The sequence below is a fragment of the Fusarium solani genome, assembly GCF_023522795.1.
Source record: "Fusarium solani strain SB1 chromosome Unknown bctg00000004, whole genome shotgun sequence".
In the NCBI taxonomy this organism is placed as follows: Eukaryota; Fungi; Ascomycota; class Sordariomycetes; order Hypocreales; family Nectriaceae; genus Fusarium; species Fusarium solani.
This window is the reverse complement of record NW_027072152.1, coordinates 2560854-2580530: the sequence shown is the minus strand read 5'-3', so window position 1 is coordinate 2580530 and position 19677 is coordinate 2560854. Positions and strand designations below refer to the sequence as shown.

At 55.3% G+C, this 19677-nt stretch overlaps 9 protein-coding genes across 9 annotated transcripts; 4 read left to right on the top strand and 5 right to left on the bottom strand.

The window, feature by feature from the left end:
* Positions 1-142: 142 nt before the first annotated feature.
* Positions 143-986, bottom strand: MRS44_007870 (uncharacterized protein; the record flags this gene model as incomplete). The annotated part of the gene is made up of 3 exons (XM_046269202.2): positions 143-482; positions 536-713; positions 776-986. The coding sequence occupies 3 exons, from the start codon at positions 984-986 to the stop codon at positions 143-145; spliced, it is 729 nt and encodes a 242-aa protein (XP_046134121.1).
* Positions 987-1604: 618 nt separating this feature from the next.
* Positions 1605-4850, bottom strand: MRS44_007869 (uncharacterized protein; the record flags this gene model as incomplete). Its single annotated transcript, XM_065620686.1, has 3 exons — positions 1605-3566; positions 3611-4236; positions 4295-4850. The coding sequence occupies 3 exons, from the start codon at positions 4848-4850 to the stop codon at positions 1605-1607; spliced, it is 3144 nt and encodes a 1047-aa protein (XP_065476758.1).
* An 841-nt stretch (positions 4851-5691) lies between these two features.
* Positions 5692-6353, bottom strand: MRS44_007868 (uncharacterized protein; the record flags this gene model as incomplete). Its single annotated transcript, XM_046270889.1, has 2 exons — positions 5692-6134; positions 6206-6353. 2 exons carry the CDS (start codon positions 6351-6353, stop codon positions 5692-5694), a joined length of 591 nt encoding a protein of 196 aa, XP_046134123.1.
* A 2153-nt stretch (positions 6354-8506) lies between these two features.
* Positions 8507-10609, top strand: MRS44_007867 (uncharacterized protein; the record flags this gene model as incomplete). The annotated part of the gene is made up of 1 exon (XM_065620685.1): positions 8507-10609. One exon carries the CDS (start codon positions 8507-8509, stop codon positions 10607-10609), a length of 2103 nt encoding a protein of 700 aa, XP_065476757.1.
* Positions 10610-12374: 1765 nt separating this feature from the next.
* On the top strand, positions 12375-12701 carry MRS44_007866 (uncharacterized protein; the record flags this gene model as incomplete). The annotated part of the gene is made up of 1 exon (XM_065620684.1): positions 12375-12701. The coding sequence occupies one exon, from the start codon at positions 12375-12377 to the stop codon at positions 12699-12701; it is 327 nt and encodes a 108-aa protein (XP_065476756.1).
* A 549-nt stretch (positions 12702-13250) lies between these two features.
* On the top strand, positions 13251-15206 carry MRS44_007865 (uncharacterized protein; the record flags this gene model as incomplete). Its single annotated transcript, XM_046275959.2, has 1 exon — positions 13251-15206. One exon carries the CDS (start codon positions 13251-13253, stop codon positions 15204-15206), a length of 1956 nt encoding a protein of 651 aa, XP_046134125.1.
* Positions 15207-15398: 192 nt separating this feature from the next.
* On the bottom strand, positions 15399-16187 carry MRS44_007864 (uncharacterized protein; the record flags this gene model as incomplete). Its single annotated transcript, XM_065620683.1, has 2 exons — positions 15399-16005; positions 16141-16187. The coding sequence occupies 2 exons, from the start codon at positions 16185-16187 to the stop codon at positions 15399-15401; spliced, it is 654 nt and encodes a 217-aa protein (XP_065476755.1).
* Positions 16188-16477: 290 nt separating this feature from the next.
* Positions 16478-17731, bottom strand: MRS44_007863 (uncharacterized protein; the record flags this gene model as incomplete). Its single annotated transcript, XM_046270879.2, has 1 exon — positions 16478-17731. The coding sequence occupies one exon, from the start codon at positions 17729-17731 to the stop codon at positions 16478-16480; it is 1254 nt and encodes a 417-aa protein (XP_046134127.2).
* Positions 17732-19227: 1496 nt separating this feature from the next.
* MRS44_007862 (uncharacterized protein) lies at positions 19228-19656 on the top strand (the record flags this gene model as incomplete). The annotated part of the gene is made up of 1 exon (XM_065620682.1): positions 19228-19656. One exon carries the CDS (start codon positions 19228-19230, stop codon positions 19654-19656), a length of 429 nt encoding a protein of 142 aa, XP_065476754.1.
* Between the last annotated feature and the right edge of the window lie 21 nt (positions 19657-19677).

Here is a 19677-nt window from a genome sequence, read left to right as displayed (position 1 = left end):
GAGATGCTTCACCTCCATGTTGCTTGTTGTCATTTAGTCAGTATTAACGTGTACTCGATCAAATTAAACTTATACTGAGCCTGAGACAACCCCTTTGAACCACCTGGAACAAATCACACATAACTGGTGCTTCCCAATTAATCTAATCAATAAGTCTGGTGACGCTGACACCGTCCCACAGAGGTATGACAAACGTCTCCAGTCGCGGGTTGCTCAAGCTCAGGTCATTAAACTCCCTCAAGGCCTGGACGTTGGCGAGCCGGTCGCCAGTGAGCTCCTCATCGCCAAGCGCCTTGTCATCCGCAACCAGGCCCCGGCGCAGCACGTTGTCCGAGACGATGAGGGCCCCCGGTCGGAGCAGCCTATTTGCGCTGCCGGGCTGAGACCCCTCGAGGAGCTGTCTCAGATAACCCGGGTACCCCGTCTTGTCGGCGTCGATGAAGACGAGGTCGTACGGCTTGCTGGGGTTCAGTTTTGGTAGCCTATCCGAATCAGCATTCTTTGCTCTCGGCGAGTCAGGACGTCTCTCTCTCACGTCTCAGATGCAGGGCCGACGACGATTTCAACGTTGTTGACGCCGTTGGCTGCGAACCCTTCGTTGGAGAGCTTGGCGTACTCGGGCTCGTACTCCAAGCCAGTTACCTGGCCGTCTGGACCAACGGCATGAGCCCAGACAAGGGCAGAGAACCCGGCATAGACGCCAATCTCGAGGACTGTTCAACGGCCCGTTTAGCAAACTTGGCGAATATCTGACTTGGCAGAGCTTGGGACTTACCTCTCTTGGCACCAATGGACTTGGCAAGGAAGATGTTGAACTGGGATTGGAAGCCCGAGCTCAAGTACTCTGAATCATCACGGGTGGAGGAGATGTGGGCGTGGTAGTCGCTGATGTACTTGGGCAGCGGCGTCGAGTGCTGCTCGGAATATGTCGAGACCTTGGCGCCCAGTTGAGGGCTAGTATACAGCGGGGTAGCGTTGTCCTTCATGTTGGCGATGGGGTTGACTGATTGATTAGATGACTTGAGATGGATGGATATAGCTTCATTAACACGATGACTCTCTTTGGATCTTTATATGCATCTCAAGATCCTCGGAAACCGAGTCGACGTCGTCTCGCCATTCTCCCACCTCAATGCCGATTTCCGGCCCACCAATAAAAGCTACACGGCTGGCAGTGGCAGTCCACACCATCGACATCGGTGGCTCGGAGTTAAAAAGCCTATATCTTCTACATGTGGGAAATGACGTTTGTTTCTCTGTCTGTCTCCTCACGGCTGACGAAGCGAGCCCAAGTCACGCCTACTCACGCCTACCACCGGCGACATGTCCGATGCTCGGCCGACCGAATCACCGGACGACACGGGGGAATTTGCAATCCGAGGCTGACTTGACATGATCATCATGCTTGCATGCATCAAGAGGAGACCACGATCAATTAGAGGGCCCGTCTATTTCTTCCCTAGGTCCTACCTACCTACTAAATGCATCCCAGAGTCCATTACCATTATAGCGACAAGATAAAGCCGTGCCCCAAAACATCTCGCATCAGAAAACTAACTTTTCCATCCCTCCCCATTGACTTTGACTTGTCTATCCACTCAGGTTCACAGGAGCAGATTGACGACGACAAAGAAGACGGCACCGGCGGTCGAGATGGCGGCGGCGTGGCTCGATGCTGAGGTGGACACGGTCAACGGGACGTCTGGAGGGTTGTCATCGCCAGCACGGAACGTCTTACCTCCAGAAAAGGCGTTGCCCTCGGAAGGAGGCTTCTTCTCTTCCGGAGTGACAGTAGCCACCTTCTTTTCCTCCGGCTTCTTCTCCTCTGGTTTCTTCTCCTCCGGCTTGGCGCCGGGCTTTTCCTCGGCGGACTTGGGTGCGGGGGCTGGAGCCGGAGCCGGAGCCGGAACTAGAGCCGGGACGGGGACCGGGGCAGGAGCAGGAGCAGGCTTCTCTTCTGGCTTGATGATAACCTTCTCCTCGGGCTTGACGACAACCTTCTCTTCAGGCTTGATGACAACCTTTTCCTCCGGCTTGTAGGCGACCTTCTCCTCCTCCTTGTAGATGATCTTCTCCTCTGGTTTGTAGAAGACCTTCTCTTCGGGCTTGTAGACGATCTCTGGCTTGACCTCGTACTTGTACTTCTCGGGAGCAGGGACAGGAACAGGAACCGGTACGGGGATCGGAGCTGGGGCCTTGTAGTAGTGATGCTCCTGGCAAGGCTTGATCCTCTCGCAGATATCCTTCTCCTTCTTGTATTCCTCCCTGTACTCGCCCTTCTGGATCCTCACGCAGACGTCCTCTTCCTTCTTGTACTCGCCCTTCTTGTACCTCTCGCAAATGTCCTCCTTAGGAGCAGGCGCGGGGATAGGAGCGGGAACGGGAACGGGGGCCGGGGGATGATACGGTAGGCAGTGCCTGATCTTCTCACAGACGACCTCATCCTTCTTGTGATCGCCCGTATACTGACCCCTCTGGATCTGGACGCAAATGATTTCCTCGCGCTTGTAGTCTCCCTTCTTGACCCTTTCGCAGATGTCCTCCCTTGGAGTAGGGGCGTAGTAGGGCAGGCAATGCTTGATCTTGTTGCAGAAAGGTTCCTCCTTCTTGTAGTCACCCGTGTACAGGCCCTTGCGGATCTGATCACAGACAACTTCCTCGCGCTTGTAATACCCCTTCTTGACCCTCTCGCAAATGTCCTCGGGGACTGGGGCCGGAGCCGGTGCGGGAACTGGCGCAGGAGCTGGAGCCGGAGCAGGGACATAGGGGGGTAGGCAGTGCTTGATCTTGTTGCAGAAAGGCTCCTCCTTCTTGTAGTCACCCGTGTACAGGCCCTTTCGGATCTGATCACAGACAACTTCCTCACGCTTGTAGTACCCCTTCTTGACCTTCTCACAAATGTCTTCAGGGACCGCAGCTGGAGCAGGGGCCTTGCCATAGGGCGGACAGTGCTTGATCTTCTCGCAAATGTCCTCATCCTTGTACTCGCCCTTGTACTCCACCTTGATCTTCTCGCAGACATTGTCAGACTTGTACTCTCCCTTCTCGATCTTGGCGCAAATTTCCAACAGGAGCTCCTTGGCTGCCTCCTTCTCCTTCTTAGGAATGGGGCCATCGTAACCTTGCGGGACCTTGTAGCCCTTGCCATCCTTCTTTGGCTGCCAGTTGGGGACCTCGAAGCCCTTGGCTCCCTCACCTGGCTTGGGAGCCTTGGTGATCTGAGGGGCAATAGTGGTGGTGCTCTTGCGCGAGTAGGTCTTGGTCGAGGTGGTATACTTGCGCTTTGTCGTGGTGGTGTAGGTGGGAGCACCAGTGCGGGTGGTAGTCGAGTACCTGGTGCTGAAGCGCGTGTTGGTGGTAGTAGTGGTGGTAGGGCAGCTGTCTCCAGGGAACTCCTGATGATTCTTGCAGTGCCAGCAGCCAGGCTGGGCCCAGTGGCCGTTGCACTTGCAGCAAGGCTTGCGGTTGCATCTGCCACCAGAACAGTCGGCCCTCAGCGTAGGCTCATGGGTGGTATAGTGTGTGTGATCATAGTACTTGGGCGTATGAGTGTAGTCGTAATGCCCCTCGCTGTGGTTGCTAGCATCGGTACGGTTACCGCCGCGGTTACCGCCACGGCCTCCATGATGCCCATGATGGTTGTTGTGACCTGTACCAGCTCCAGCATGGTTGCCACCGTGATGGCCGTGATGGCCTCCGTGATGGCCTCCGTGATGACTAGCATCATGACTGTGATGGCCGTGATGACCATGATGCTCTCCGTGACCATGTCCATGGCGATGGCCGTGATGATGGCCGTGGTGCTCATGGTGTCGATGATGCTCATTATGCCCGTGGCTGTGACCGTGGCTATGGCCATGACCGTGCTGATGACCGTGACGATGGCGGTGATGATGTCCATGGTCATGTTGGTGATGATGTCCATGATGATGGTGATGACCGTGCCTGTGTTCATGTCCGTGTTCATGTCCATGATCATGGCCATGCCCGTGATGGTGTCCATGCCTGTGGCCGTGGCCGTGCTCATGGCCGTGTCGATGACCATGTTCATGCCCATGTCGGTGATCATGTCCGTGGCCGTGTCGGTGACCATGCTCGTGACCGTGGCCATGATTATGACCGTGCTTGTGGCCGTGGTGGTGATGTCCGGTGTGGTTGTAATGATGATGATAGTCATGGTGATTATGACCGCCATGGTGATGCTGAGAGCCATGGCGATGATGAGACTTGTGATGACTATGGATATGGCAGTCATGGTGGTGGTGATGCGAGCCATGGTGGTGAACGCCTTCACAGGAGTCCACGTGGAGAAGAGGATCATGTTCGCCCTTCTTGTTGTCCTTGTTCTTTTCCTTCTCCTTTTCTTTCTTTTCCTTTTCCTTGCGTTCACGCTCACGCTCGTCAACCTTCTTGCGTGCCTCGGCAACCTCCTTGTCAAGTCTTTGCCTCCACTCAATCTCACGCTGCTCGCGCTGAGCAGCTGCCCTTGCCTCTTCAACCGCATCCTCGTCCTGGGATGTCTCTTGGCCCCTTGGGTCTGACTCCTTCCGGTCCTTCTGGTTGGTGCCGGGGGTGAACACTTCCGCCGTCAGAGTCTCGCCTTTTCCCGCAGGGTTCTTGATGAGGAGATCAACACGTTGGTCCTTGCCCTTGTTCTTGATCCGGGCTATGGCTTCATGCTCAAGCTGGTTGCCGTCAGCCTCAGCCTTGATGGCGGCCTTGACGTCTGGCTCAGAGGAACTGCCATGTGTATGCCCATGGACCTTAACGGAATCCTCTTGCCGGCCAATGCTAGCAGCCTGAGCGAGGCCATTCGTCAAGGCCAAGAGGACCAAGACGTTGCACCTCATGGTGGATATCGATATAGGATAGTGATGTAGATGAAAAACTAACTTAATAAGGAGGGGGAAACTGAGTGCACCAAAGGGTAGAGCGTTGTCTCGGCTCTGTCCAAGGTTGAAGAAAGCTGAGGAACCCTCAAGGAGAAGTAGCCAATTTGGCCTCTTCTTATAACTTTCATCTTGTCATAATAGTTGAGCAACCAGTTTCCAATGCTGCTTGGACTCTAGCCACTTGCTGCTGTTGAACCGAGCGAGGGGAAGTCGAGGTTTCCTTGAACGCACCACAATTCGTCATGATTTGCGGCCTTAACTTCTCAGTTTACGCCAGGTATGATTTCCGAAGAGCCAGATAGGTCCATAGACTTCTATGGCGCTCCTGCTCAACCTTGTTCAACCCTTTTGGTCCCGACTGAATGATCCATACGTTGCGAAATTCGCCGAGAACAGCACCATATCATCCGTCATGACAGCAGCCGCAGCAAGCGCCGTGAACGTATTGCGTGCGAGTTCATGCGTAACCGGTCGTGCGAAGGGGGAAATGTTGAGAAAAAGTTGCTGATGCCAAATCCAATTGCTGTCTCCGAAGCTACCCCTGAACGACCGTACCTAGCGCCATCAGTCGCGTAACAGATAATGCTCGCTATTAATATGCACATTCTCCATCCCCGTTCTGTATTTTGTGATATCTCCCAATCTCTTTCTTGTCAAACACAATCTTTCCCTAACGCCCCTGACGCCAGTCGAGCAAGTTCGGTCCGTAGTAGTAGTCATTGTGCTTCCTCATCCGTTTCCTAATCCTCCGGAACACCTGAGAAGAGCCCGAATCGCATCCGATGACTCTGTTGACACGTTAGCATGTAAGAATAGAGTTTGATAGGCGGTCTGGCTGATGCAGGCAGACGGCTGGGAAAGGGTTGAGACGGCGGGGACGCACAAACGGCAACTTGGGAATGACAACACCCAAGACAGCAAGCAAGTTAATAATGAAATAAGTCAAGTCGTAATGTGTGTAATGAGTGCTGACGAGGAACAAGGCAATGGGAACGCCCAAAAGGAATTTTTTGGTAGGCGTGTACTGGGCGCCATTGTCGATTTGCTCCCACATATTGAGGTTGTCAAAGGCGCCGCTGTTGAAGTCGAAGGGAACGCCACGGACGTGGTGGAACATGATGTAGGAGCCAAACATGTAGGTCATGTTGGTCAGTGTCCACGAGGTCTCTTGGGAGACGCCGGGAAGAGCATCGTAGATAATTTTGCAGCAAGCGATCAGGACAATGTGGATAGTCCAGGCACCTGTCAGCAAGGTTCATGTCAGCGTGCGGCCCGAAGTGAAGCAAAGTGCAGAATGTGGAGGCCAGGTATACCTTTGGCGTTGGTCCAGTTGGCGTTGAGGTTAGGGAGGGAAGCCTGGTCGCTAATCTGCTCGAGAGTCTCGGGAGGCTCATGGTAGACCTGGAGGATGCTGCTAGACCTTCTCCTCCGAGCGCCGGCCGCCGTGTTTCGGTCGGGCATGTTGAGGTAGATGCTGCCCCGGCGCGGAGGTTTGGTACCCGCGTCGTAGGAGACGGTGCGCTGGAGTAAGATTGGGGAAGACAGCTTGGCGGTATTGACGGGGTTCGACGCAAAAGCGTGAAGCGGGCGGGAGGAGGGGAGGGATCGTCGGGAGAGGACGGCTCGCGACGAGGCGGATGCTCGGGCTTTGAACTGCCTTTGTCGATGATGGCAGACGGAGGCAGTTTTTCTGGATTGAGTTGAGAGAAAGATGAGGATGCAGCTGCAGCGGCTCCCCCTAATGATGTCACGGAAAAGTGTCCGGGGGCGAATGCGAGGCGGATGCAAGGGCAAAGTGAGAGGCGAGATGCTTATGGTGATGCTAGATAATGAGACAGAGAGGTCGGACGCGACGGGTTGGGTTGGAAATGAAGATAATAATGGATTCTGAAAAGAAGGACACGAATGAAGTCGAGGCAAGGACGAGACGGGAAGCCGAAACGGAAGATCCAAAGCCCCCGTGAGCAGGAGTAGGAGCAGATGTGGAAGCTTTGAGCCAGGAGGAGCCACTCTCACGAAAGGAGCCGGACCACCAGAAGGGACACGCAATGCACGAACCAGGCTCCGGGTGGGGAGGGGTTGCTGAAATTAGCGGGCGTAGCGGGCGAACTTGCAGCGGTAGCTCGCTGGAGGATAGTTAGTCCGTGGGGTTGGCCCAGGGGAAGCTTCAGGGGATTCTAGGGGACCGCAGCACGGGGGAATCTCGTCTCGTGGTGTCCAGAAATAAGACCAGCCGTTCAACCAGAGCAGGGATTCTCCCGTCTCAAAGTCCGGAGAGGGCCAGAGTGGCCGAATTGTTCCCAGAGCGAGGCGAGTCAACTGATATCTGGCCTGGGACGCCAAGCGCTCCAGACTGCTCCAGATGTTCTGGGGCACACGTGATCGGCGAATGGAACGGACGACGAAGCACTAGAAGGGCCGCCGTCGATGCTGAGTCGATATGCCACAGAGATTCTGGACTAGATGGTGATTCCGCAAATCTGGAGATTGAGCGATGCGAAGGCTGGGCCAAGCTTTTAGGATGCAATGATTCACTAAACGGTGACGAACCGGTGGAAAGGGAGCAAAAGCATGGAAGCGAGATCTGAAGAGATTGAGCCCAGATTTCGCCGCGAGATTGCAATATGATATAAAAAGCTCTGGGCTACCCGAGATGGGAAACAGAATACGGCAAGATGGCGTGGCATGGCATGTCAAAGCAAGAGAAGCATGGGTCTCACTCTGACCGACTTGTGCTTGGCCGCTTCTTGTCTCCGTCAGGCTGACGAGGGCATCAAACAATAGACGTCTGATGCATCAGTCACTGCCACGTTTGTGCACGTACAAAGTCGGCGCGAGATCTTGAATATCGGCTGACGTCGCATGCTTGTCGTAGCATACAGGGCCGGGGGCATTGAGGGTGAGCAAGGGATTGTTGCTGGGTAATTCTCGGGGATAGTGCCAGAGTGAGCAACTGCCAATTGCAGAGACCCTCGTAGCCTCATCTGATTGGCTGGCTTGTGCAAAGCAGGGTCGAGTCTTTCATCGTTATCGATAGCATCACAGCTTTCATTTCGCATCTCTCCCCTGACGCAACAAATCCTGTTCAGCGCACTTCATTTGCAGCGCTCGATTCTCAATTCACTGGGCCAAGCATTGGAAGGCTACTAGACGCGTTCATCTGCTCACTCGCCGCCCCAGCACATGCCCTCGCAAACCAAGCATCGTGGCTTCACATCCGGCAGCATCACGGGTACGTGCATCCGTGTACCCCTACCTACCAACCTATCTCAGCTCGAAGCTCCTTGTTTCCCATGTGCCAGTGCAGGCCGTGGATGCCTGGATCCATCGCACCACCCCTCGGCGAGACCTTGACTGGGATAAATACACTCGTCTCACCCTTCTATTTATGTCTGGACATTGTTGATTGAGACTCTACTAGGTGTTAGCTGTGGGGAACCTTCATCTGGCCGAGCCGTTTCTCCGAGGCTGAAGCCTCAGGCTTTGGGATTTTAGAGTGTTTGAAGAGCTTGACAAACCTTTCTTGCAAGCCTCTGACCCTTTCCCCTAGCTTGATTGTTGGGAATTCATTCCTTTGCTGCATTGCACTCACATACACCTTTGCTTCTCCGAAGATGCCATCTAAGGAGTTTGATCCCGGTGAGGTCATCAACCTCATGTCTAGTGACGATGAGGCTGTCCCGGTCAGCAAGAAGAGGTCACTGGACGATGCTGAAGGGCCAAACTCTCACGATTCACCATCGACAACAGCTCCCGAGTCCAAGCGCCTGAAGACTGATCTGACAGCAACTGCCGGATCAGAGCCTGCAGGAGTGAAAGCAGAGGATACCCAAGATGCCCAAGTCGGTGAGGAGGGTTCTCGCGATGCAGACAAGGCATTTTCTTCAAAAGGGAACTCATCCCCACAACTTGGAGACCAGACTGAACAATCGAAGCCTACGGGAGATTCAACAGGCACAAACAAGTCCTCCACGCAAGCAAGTACACCGAGCGAGTCGGCGCTTGAGAGTTCAGGTGAAATTCCTGTCTATAAGCGAGGCGAGCTTAGTTTCCAGATTCCTGGCCTCACTGGCAAGCAGGGCTCCTGGCTGAATCGGTTCAAGGACTGGGTACGGGCTTTTCACGGCCTCAACTCTGAACAGAGTCATGCTATCACGCCTTCCTTGACCCAGGCCGCGTATGCTAACTATATCGAGCACCACGCGGGCTTGAAGCCCAAGAAGCGACGAAGTGCTAAGCAGGTAGCGAAAGAGTTTGAGAGCACAGGCGAGTTGGCTGCTCTCCTGGAGAGCCTCCAGCCACCGAAGCCAAAGGGACCTTCGCAGGGAACACTTGACGGTTGGGTGGCTAAACAGCCCAACAAAGAAACTGGCCGCAAGCGCAAACACTCGCGCACTTCTAGTATCAGCGAGGGCGAGATTGCGGATGACGGAGATGCGGCCAACTCTGAGAGCGAAGTCGAATACGAACCTACCCTGAGCAAACAGGAGCAGGGCGGAGAAGCCGCGTCAAACACGAATGAAGGGGCGTCGTCATCCTTGGATAAAGGTTTGGCAAATGGCAACCAAGCATCTGGCGCAGAGCAAACACCAGGGTCTTCAAACATGCACATTGCGCCAATCGATACCCAGAGAAACGTCCCCTCTGGATCGGAAGCGTTGGAGCAGCAGCGCAGATATTTCCCCTCGGCCACTGATCCTACTCAGATGTGTCTTCTCTGCGGTCGGAGTACGCACCTGGCACCTAGTTGCCCGACGCTAATATGCTCATCTTGCGGAAGTCTGGAACATGCAGACATCTGCTGCCCCTCGAGGCAAAGGTGCGACAAGTGCCGCCAACTGGGCCACGAGGCAGCTCATTGCACCGAGAAGCTGGCATTGACCAAGGAGGAAGGACTTGCTTGCGCAGTGTGCAGTTCGGCAGACCACCTTGAGGAACACTGTACACTGCTATGGCGATCGTTTCACCCGGACGCGTTGACGATCAAGAAGGTTGTGTCTATCCCAGCGTCCTGCTCCCTTTGTGGGAGTGATATGCACTTCTCCGCCGATTGCAAGCGCCGTCGCGATATTGTGCCCAACCCTACCTGGTCGATCGAGAACCGCGACCAATACATTGACCCTGAATGTGGCTTGGCTGCTATCGAGGATACGGCGGGAGGGCTGCAAACCGCCAAGACGACGCGCGCTCCCGAGCTCAAGATCCGCGGCCACGCTGCGCGGACGACAAACGTTCACTACTCAGAAAGTGACGATTCGGATGTGGAGTTTCTGGGCCACAGGCCTATCAAACAGCGAGCACAACTGGGACAGATTCGGATGGCCAGTAATATTCAGATGCCGCAGAATGGGAACTCCCAAAATGGCAGACCGGGGAGAGGTGGAAGACAGAACGGAGCGCCTGTCCAGCCTCCCCTCCCTCCCGGACCTCCTCCGCCCGGGCCGCCACCTCCTCGAACAGCTTACGGGCAACCTCCTCCACCAGGTGTTTCGTCGTACGGATCGCAGCCGTCAGCGCCTCCCCCTCACTTCCTCGAAAACCTCCCACAAGGGACTACCGCAATGTACCCCCACCACCTCAGCAGGGCTCCCGTGGACAGCCAAACAACGGCAACGCGCCTCAGGGGCCAAGGCCTAGAGGAGGTGGGCGTGGCGGACGCGGTGGACGAGGAGGTCGTGGACGAGGTAGGGGCAGGGGGAAATAGAGCCCCATTCTAATTGGGGATCAAGCATGAGGGAGATGGCTGGTGCGGAGCAGGAGACGATGAGGCGACGAAACGGTTCCCTCGCAGCAGAGGGTGCTACGGGAGTTGGTTGGTAAACCAGAGCCGAGACGTTCGCCGAAGCGGGACTCGTCTGGACTGGATGGATGACTGGGGCTGGCGACTTTGATACCCACCATCTGCCACAGACAGACTTTGAATGTGGCGACGGCAATCAACAAAAGCCTTCTGAAACGACACAGGCCTTGGTTGTGTCAAGGCACCTCGGTTCAGATCCAATAACTCGAGGCAAGCATGATGTTGCTAAACTTTGCATATATACCACGGACAGCGAGTTGAAGGGGGGAACATCATAGACGGGGAATTTACATTCATTGATACCACTTGGCACATGGCATGTGTCTCTGTCCCATACGGCCCCATGACAAGGGTCATGTGCAAAATTTGTCCTGGGAGAGTCTGAGGGTGGGCAATAGCAGGAAGAAAGGAGAAGTCTTGAGCATCACTTGGATGGTACACTGCATATTGCTTGTCCTGCGAGTGCAAAGGCTTTGAGAATCAGGCAACTCTTGCAAGATGAAAACTATCCAACCAGACCTTCGGAGCCCTCCGACGACATGGGACAAGATCTGCCGATGAACAAGAGCCATCTAGGTAAAAGGCATTGGACAAGGCTCGAGGCATCATGACTAGGACCGTGTGACAAGGGGACCAAGCACAGCACCCCATGGACGGAAGGCCCAGGTAGGAATTCTTCCAGGGAGAAAAAGGGACTAACATAGCGTGCCACGAGATGTTTCGACGCGTTTCGAGGACGGAGAGCGAAGAGCCACTGGGGGCTGTGCCACTCGGGTGGAGAAGTCTAGGACAGAGAAAGCCAGGGACGTTGGTAAGAAGCTTAATGGGGATGCATGTTTTAGGCTTGCGGCTTTTTCGTCCATCTGCTCGATTTGGGAAGAAGGGTTGGCTGGTTGGTTAGTGGATCGTCAGTCAGTCGCCTAGTTGTTGCTGGGCTGGGTAGAGCAAGGATAGGCGATGTGATGGGACGGACATGGATGGATGGATGGAGGCGAATGGATGGATATCATTGTGGCGCGACGTGACGCATCCGAATGGACTTGAGTGTGTGTCGCGCATTTGCATCTAGACTGCGAGGGGACCGAGGATGATTTGCGCTTGATCGACCATGAGCTTCGATGGGAGGAGGCTCATGTCGTATGGAGCCAAGTGTCAACTCGACAGTCCCAGATTCAGCAGCATCGGGACCTGACAGATTCCAAAACGAGAACTGGAGTTTCTCCTAGCTCAGCAGAATGGGCGTAGCATCCCCTCTCGTCTCGTTTTGTTTCGTTTCGTCCCGTCCCGTCTCTGGGAAGAGACTCGATTCCCGCTTGGACCGAACTCGTCTATCGCGGTTGAAGTCGACAGTAGACGAATGAGCCTATCACAGCGCGACAATGTCGGTTGAAACAACGCGTCTGTCGCGTCGTTGGACACGGAAATGATTGGCCAGATGCCATATGCATGTTTCCAAGGCGCGGGTGGGTGACGGCCCCACACTCGGGGAAGCGCTGCAACCTTGGGCCCTACAGATCCATCGATAAACATCCGAAGGTACTTGTGGGATACTTGGTGATGATCCGGGAGGCATGACCGAGGACGGAGCAGACTTTGCAGCGAGAGGCAAGAGGCCAGTGTGGTGACGTGGGTTCTGCAGGAAAAGAGCCTGCAGACGGTCTTCCGAGTGGCCATCGATCACCATGCCACGAGACTCGACTGCAGCGCAGAGACGGGGTCTGCGGGTATCCCTCGAGTACACCGCCATGTTCTTTCATGGAGAAGCCATCGCGAGGCACCACGGTGAGCTGGCCAATCAGCAACCGAGCGCAGCGCGCGGTCGGTCAGCCCTCCAACGCGCGATGCCTTCAAGCTTGAACCTCGACGGATCCTCGTGCTCCACCAAGCCGCATCTGCTGCCGGGGTCCCGCGACATGCAGCTTTGCAGCCTGAGTCACCGCGGACCAGTCGTCGCCCGGCGAAGGCGGCCCTCTCGCGATGGCACCAATGCAGGAGGGCTTCGGCACTAGAGCAGTCGAGAGACTGGGCATGGCTGGTGGGAAATCCCATTTTTCCCGTTCGCTTCGCTCGCCCCCTCTCTCTTTGGATCTTGCAGGTCCAAAGGGGGAAAAGGCGAGGCTGATCTGAGGAAGGGACATGAGGTGATATATCTCGGCCGCCCGGACCCGGCGCTCGTGAGCCGGACCCCTTCTCTCTTTGATGTAGCATTTTACAACTCAAGACACTTGCCTTTACTTCTTTGACACTGCAACATTGCTTTCATACTTGACAATCATCACCTCGAGTCTCTTGTGACGACTACCTTCTTGTTCGTCCTGCTCAATTGAGAGCTGGCAACGGGTAAAGGACGTCTACCTCCCAAGAGTCAAGCTTCAAATCATCTCGTGCCTGTTCGGCTCTTGAACATTGATATCACACCATTTTACATCATTATCATACTCATCTCCGGCAATTCTCAAGACGAGGATCGATACGTAAACACCAGGACAACAACAACAACATATCATCGCCAACCGACATCAACATCAGAGCCTTTCCCCCCACGACATGCTATCAACATGTCCTCATCAACAGAACAGCTCTTCCTCGCCCTCTTGAGGAGCGATCACATCAAGGACTCCCTCCTGCCTCACCTCTCAACCGAGGACATCTGTGCCGTCCGTCAGGCTTCATCTGCCTGTTGCAACCTCGTCACCAAGCGCCTCTTCACTCGTGTCCACGTCTCCTTCTCGGCCTCGACATTTACTAGACCTGCCCGCGTTGCCGCCCTCGCTCGTATCGGTCATCACATCGAACATCTCACCTTCTACCTGCCTCACTCAGACGCCACCTTCCTCCCTCCTCTCATTCACCCTGTGTCTGGTAATGAGATATGCTTCCTGTACACGCCTCACACGAGCATGGGCTCTGTCCTGTCCCGGCCCAAGTACGCCAACGCTGAGCTTGGCGATATCCTCACCCAACAGTACCCTCCTCTCTTCCACGCCGCCACCAACGTGCCCAGCTTCATCAATGCCATGCGCAACTTGACTAACATGCGCCATCTCACTATCCGATGCCCAGGGCAGGACCCCAGAGAGCGATATCGCCGCGACATTGTGGACTATGCCCTCATCAGCTTGCGTATCTCACTTGAGCGTGCCCCCTTGACCAAGTTGAACAAGCTCTCACTCTCCTCCCTTCATCCCGCCGCCTTCAACTACCTCCGTCATCTCAATGGTTTTGGAACTGTTCCTTCAGCCGGCCGTCGCTGGAGACAGATCCGCAAGCTCTCCATCTCTGTTGACTCCTGGGACTTTTACGGACCGTCTCCTGGTCGTGATCACCTCAAGATCATCGACGAGTACATCCGTACCTTTGCCCCCAACCTTGAGAAGTTTGCCTTTACCTGGCTTGGCCGCAAGGGACCTTGCCCCGTTGCCCTGGCCGCCGATCCCTTGTTTGCACCTCCTCGCGCCTCAAGGAAGCTCTTCCACGAAGTCACATCCCCTATGTCACCACTGCCTACTCCCCCAACGAGAGGACCTATTCACTTCCCCAAGTTGCGCTACCTCCAGATCCGGAATTCTACCATGAACGCGCCCCAGTTGAGCAACCTTATCAACTCTCATCGCCCAACAGTCAAGGAGTTTGACTTTGAGAGTGTCGTCCTCGCCGACAATGGTAACTGGGATGACGTCCTGGCGCCTATTGATACCGACGACGCCTGGTCTCGCAGCAGCAGCCTGGCCACTCCATCAGAGTGCAGTCTTGTCACAAGTCCTAGCTCTGAGCATCTACCAAGCCCCAGTGCCGCAGTGGCTGCTGCCAGCCGCGAGCTCTTGGATATGGACCTCGGCGGCTTCCCCTTTGACGACCTGGAGAGAGACGTCATCGAAGAGCTGCCCCTCGAGGACGAGTTCATTGCCCCTCTTCAAGTGGCACCTACAGAGTCAGAAGTGAGCTTCAGCACGAAACTCAGAAAGAAGCGGTCCCGTCGCCGCAGAAGAAAGCATCGCAGCGAAGATGACGATGCCCCTGAAATGCCCTCTCCCTCACATCGCCACAAGCTATCCAAACCCAGACTCCGTCCATCACTGGAAGAAGACGACTTCCGACCCTCTACTCCTGTCCCTAACATCACCGCTCCCATCCTCACCGCAGATCCCCAACCTGTCCTCCTCCAGCCCACCACCTATGACCCTGCCAAGAGGCGGAGCGCCGCCACAGACCCAGACGAGGGTATTTCTCCTGTCCAGCGCAACATTGAAAAGGAGGAGGCGCACCGGCTGCTCGCCGAGGACGCCGCCGCGCGGACGAGCGCCCTGCAAAAGGCCAAGGCCGCCGTCTTGACAAAGCTGAGCCGCGAGTTCTGCCATGGCAAGAAGCCGCCGCGCGTGGGCGAGGCCAACGCTTGTCGACTCCTTGCCGGCCGGGATCTTGGTACTGCGTTTGGCCCTGGCATGGTGATGGAAGATCGAAGAGGGCTAGAGAGTCGGAGCGTGCTGGTACCTCTGATGTTTAGCCGATCATGAGCAATGTTGCTTCACTGGCTATGAGATGGACGTCTTGGAGAGAGTGGCTATGACTTGTAATGAGATATGACTGATCATGTCCTTTTTTATCCCTTCATGTATTTACGTAACGACATTCTTTCCAAGAAACGAGAAATGTATATGTTGACCTATTATCACTTGTGGCTCTTGTTTGACTTGTAAGCTCTCCCGCTAAGTGCTTTCCTTGGTGATGGTCCCAAAAGCCTTGACATACTCGGCAACTTCTTTCAGCCCTGTGAGCGTCAAGTCCCTTCTCCGTCCTTCAATAATCACAGTTGGCACCGAATCAATATCCATCCCTATACTCCTAATCTTCTCCTTAGTGTCTCTCTCCCCTTTCTCCTTGTCCTCCACGAGACTCTTGGCCTCTTTCTCATCCACTCCCGCCTCAACACAAGCCTCGATCAGCATCTCATCTTCGCCAGGATGTCTTCCCTCCGCAAAGTACAGCCTAAATATCGCATCCACGAGCTTATTCGTAGTGTCCGTGCCATATGCCTCCTGGACCTGCTGAATAACCCGGTGAGCGGGAAAGGAGTTGCCCGTCGGCCCTGTGAAGCCGAGCGGGACGTTTAGCGGTTCCGCCAGGGAGAGCATGTGTGCCTGGAAGATTTGCTGAGCGGCTGCATTGTCATTATGCTTGTGGTGGAGGGCATGCGCGGCACGGTCTGGGATTGTAGCCTCGCGATTGGGGCTTGGCTGAAAGGGGGAGAAATGGAGGGTGAAGGAGATGGTGGAAGAGGATGAGGAACGGACTTGGTCGAGGGCGTGATCGAGCCTGAAGAAGAGTTAGACAATCATGTACGGGTTGTATCTGGGTTATATATGTGAGTTCCGTGCCTCTTCTTTGCGAGATATGTCCTGAGACAGAGTCAGTGATGAGCTGTGAGCATGGCCATGAGCGAGTGCATACCAAGGACAGATGGTGTCCATGACAAACGTGACCTGAGACTCATACATGATGACTTGTTATATGAAACGAAGCTGGAGAAGTAAATTAAATGCTCTACAGGTATGCTGATGTTATATCCTAAAATGAACATGACGGAACAGAATGCGGGGAAGTCGGATCCGCACCGGACCTCCGGCCACCCGGAGTCGGGCAGTGGAGCAACGGCCGTGATTCCAAAGACGACCCACAGGCTCGCATCGCATGTGATCTCATTCATTCACTCATGCATCGGACGGTGGACTTGAAACTGGGGTATCTTGAACTCGTGAATTGGGACCCCTCCCTCCCGCAGGCTTCTCTAGTCAAAAGTCATCTTGGTGCCTGTGTGCTTCACCACCGCGCCTGTCAACCTAGCGACAGCAATGTCCTCGGCCTCCTTGAGCGGCTTCACTCCGCCTTCGGTCTTGGCCTCGCCGTCTGCCTGGTCGTTCCTCCTGGGTGGAGGTCGACCACGAGGGTTGCTGTTGCTATCGTCCGCCTTCCTGTCTTTGCCGAACCGCTTCTTGTACCGCACCTGGTCGTCTTCGGCCAGCTCGATCTTGAGCTCGCGGCCCAGCATCCGGTTGACCCACCACTTGCGCATCTTGTACTGCTTCTTTTGGTTCTCATCCTTGTCCTCGTCGTCCTTGAAGTCCTCCTCCGTCTCAACCTCCTCCTTGATCTTGACGAAGCCCTTGACAGCCCACGCCGCGGCATCGGGCTCGCTGAACTTGACCCAGCCAAAACCCTTGCACTTGCCGGTGTCCTCAAAGGTGGCCACCTTGACCCATTCGATCTCGCCGCACTTTTCAAAGTTTCTGCGCAGGTCGTCGTCGGTCGTCTTGAAGCTCATGTTGCCCACAAAAATCTTGCGACTGGCGTTGGCCTCCTTCTTCTGCTCCTTGGCGGCCTGCGCCTTCGCCTCGGGGGTCTCTCCAACAGCAACGGGCTCGGGCTCCTTCTTGGGGCGGCCCTCGAAGGACTTGGCGTCCTTGATGAGGAGCTTTCGACCGCCCATTTCTGTCTCGGAGAGCGCAATCGCGGCGACCTTGGGTCCGATGTCTGTAAAGTCGACGTAGGCGAAACCCTTGTTGGTGGGCTTGGCAGTCTTGTCGCGGCCGGGCTCCTTGTTGGTTGGGAGCTTGACTCGGGTTATCATCTCGTCGGAGATGACCTCTCCAGAGTTGTCCACGAGCCACTTGCGCAGCTCGACGGACGTGAGGTAGAAGGGCAGGTTGCCAATCCAGACGCTATGCTCTGACCGGTTCGCATCCTTCTTGTCCTTGCCTTCCTTTCTCTCATCGTCGCTATCTTGCTTCGCTGGGAGGGCCTTGCCCTTCTTGAGCGCACGGCGGGCGCGCTTGGACGGCGGCTCGGGGGCGGTCAAGTCAACTTCGATCTCCTCAACCTCGATCTTGCGCTTCGAAGAGGGTGTGGGCTCGGTGTCGGCCATGTCGACGTCTTGGGTAGATTCGGTCTTTTCGATCTCGGCAATCTTTCCCGGCTTGGCGGCCTTTTCAGGCTTTTCGGCCTTGGACTTGGACTTTTTGTCCTTCTTCTCTTTTGTCGCCATTTTGTGCTGATTGGACTGGTTGATCTGGACGAAGCAACACCAGCCTCGAAGCGCAGGAAAATTTCCTGTCTTTCTCCTGCGATAAGATAAGAAAAGGACCTATCGGCGAATGTGGGTCCACCCTCCGGAGGCTGGACCCCTGCAATTCCTCCAGATGCGGGGCATGCAAATGCCGTTTTATGAGATGTCGGATATTGAAGACATCACATACCAACCTCCTGGAACTGAAAAGACGTTGATGGACTCAGGAGAGAAAATTCTGTGACGACTTGCAGATGTTGAATTTGCCAACGCATCTTCTCGATGCCTTGGCGGTGAGTCAGAATGGGGACGATGGCTTTGTATAGCAGGGATCTGAGGCATCTCTACCTGCGACAAGGTGGCAGCTGGATCGATCGTCTGAAACTCGACAATGAATAAACAGGGAAATGCCCATCCTTCAATTCACCGCACGTGTCTGAATGAGGGATGCCCCTGGAAATTCTTTGTGCTTTGACTCCCAACCCAAGGTACAACGTAACATTGCATGCGATAAAACGTGGTGGTTTCCTAGGCTCAAAGGTTCACGCCAGGAGAGTCTTGGCGTCAAGGGCGGAAATTGAAGAGTGGCTGCCAAAGACTGACGCCTCTGCAAGCAGACGATTTTGGCTGAAAGAATGCGTGTTTCGGAGGCGATTTCTTTGAGGCAAAAAAAGAAACTGGGATTGAATGGAAAAGGCCCAGCTCGTCGTGACCGCCGAAGTGTTTGGCCTAGCTCTCAATGGCCAGCGCTTACGTCGTTGCATTGAATGGGCGTTGCTAGCCACATCGTCGGTTCCTTGGACATGCGGGTGACCAAGGAGCGACGCCCGTGGATTGGCCCAGCTTGACCCGGAGCTTTCGATGGTGGCCACCAGCCCAGATGCACTTTTGTCACATCTGGCGTGGCTCAGAAGGCCCTAGTAATAAATTGTCGCAAGTACTTTTGAGAACAAAGAAAGAAATCCTCCGAGTAGAGGAGCAGGTCCGCCGGATGCTACCTGGGAAAAAATTGCTGCTTCGGCGCCGACAGAAGAGTGCAGATGCAGGACGCCGAGACCGTCGCCGGCCGGAAAGACCGCCGGACGGGGTACGAATTGGGCAACGACCCCGACCCCGTTGAGCGGCCCGGGCCCAGCTGCTCCCTCAGCTCCTCAGGGTGCGTGCCTCCGTAATTTGCACTGCGGCGCCAGCAAATGACAGCCGGGACCGGCAGGCCGAGAGACCCGCCAGCCATTCCGCTGACACGTGTGCGAGGTGGCTTACGAGGCGGTATGCTTCCGCAACTCTGACAGGTGCTTTGTCACAGAGGGGAGGACCTATCTTGCTTGTGGGTGAGGAAGAGAGTCATGGCAGAGGTAGAGGTGCAATTGAATAGGTACTTCAACGCATGAAAAGAGTCCGCCTGGATGATACCTCGACAAGGTTAACCCCCACTAATCACCCACTCTCCCACTGTAGCGGCTCCGTACGACGCCATGGCCGCTCTGAACGGCGCCGAGTTGTCACGTGCGGCTAGCGATGCCCCGGGCAGCCCAGGCACCTTGCCAGCTTCTCACTGGTGGCCTGTGGGCCTCAGCCTGTGGCCCAAGACACCAACCAGGACGGGCAGGCCCTTGTTAGCGAATGAGGCGCCCGTGACCCAAGCCCAGCCCAGGCGAAAAAACGCTAGCCCCAGACAACGGAACCAAAAACAGCCTGGGAACTCCCTCAAAGCCCAACCCAACCCCGACTCCAATCCCCGTCCGCGGGTCCTTCATCTTCCTCCACCTCACAACCTCACAAAACCCTCCTTCACGCCATCAACCCCCCCCGATCGTCCTCTCTCGCCTCGACCTCAATCTCTGCGAGCCCTAGCTCGACACTTCGTCAGAGCATATACCGGCCCTCGGCATCATTTCCTTTGACCTTTGATTCGCCTCGCTGGA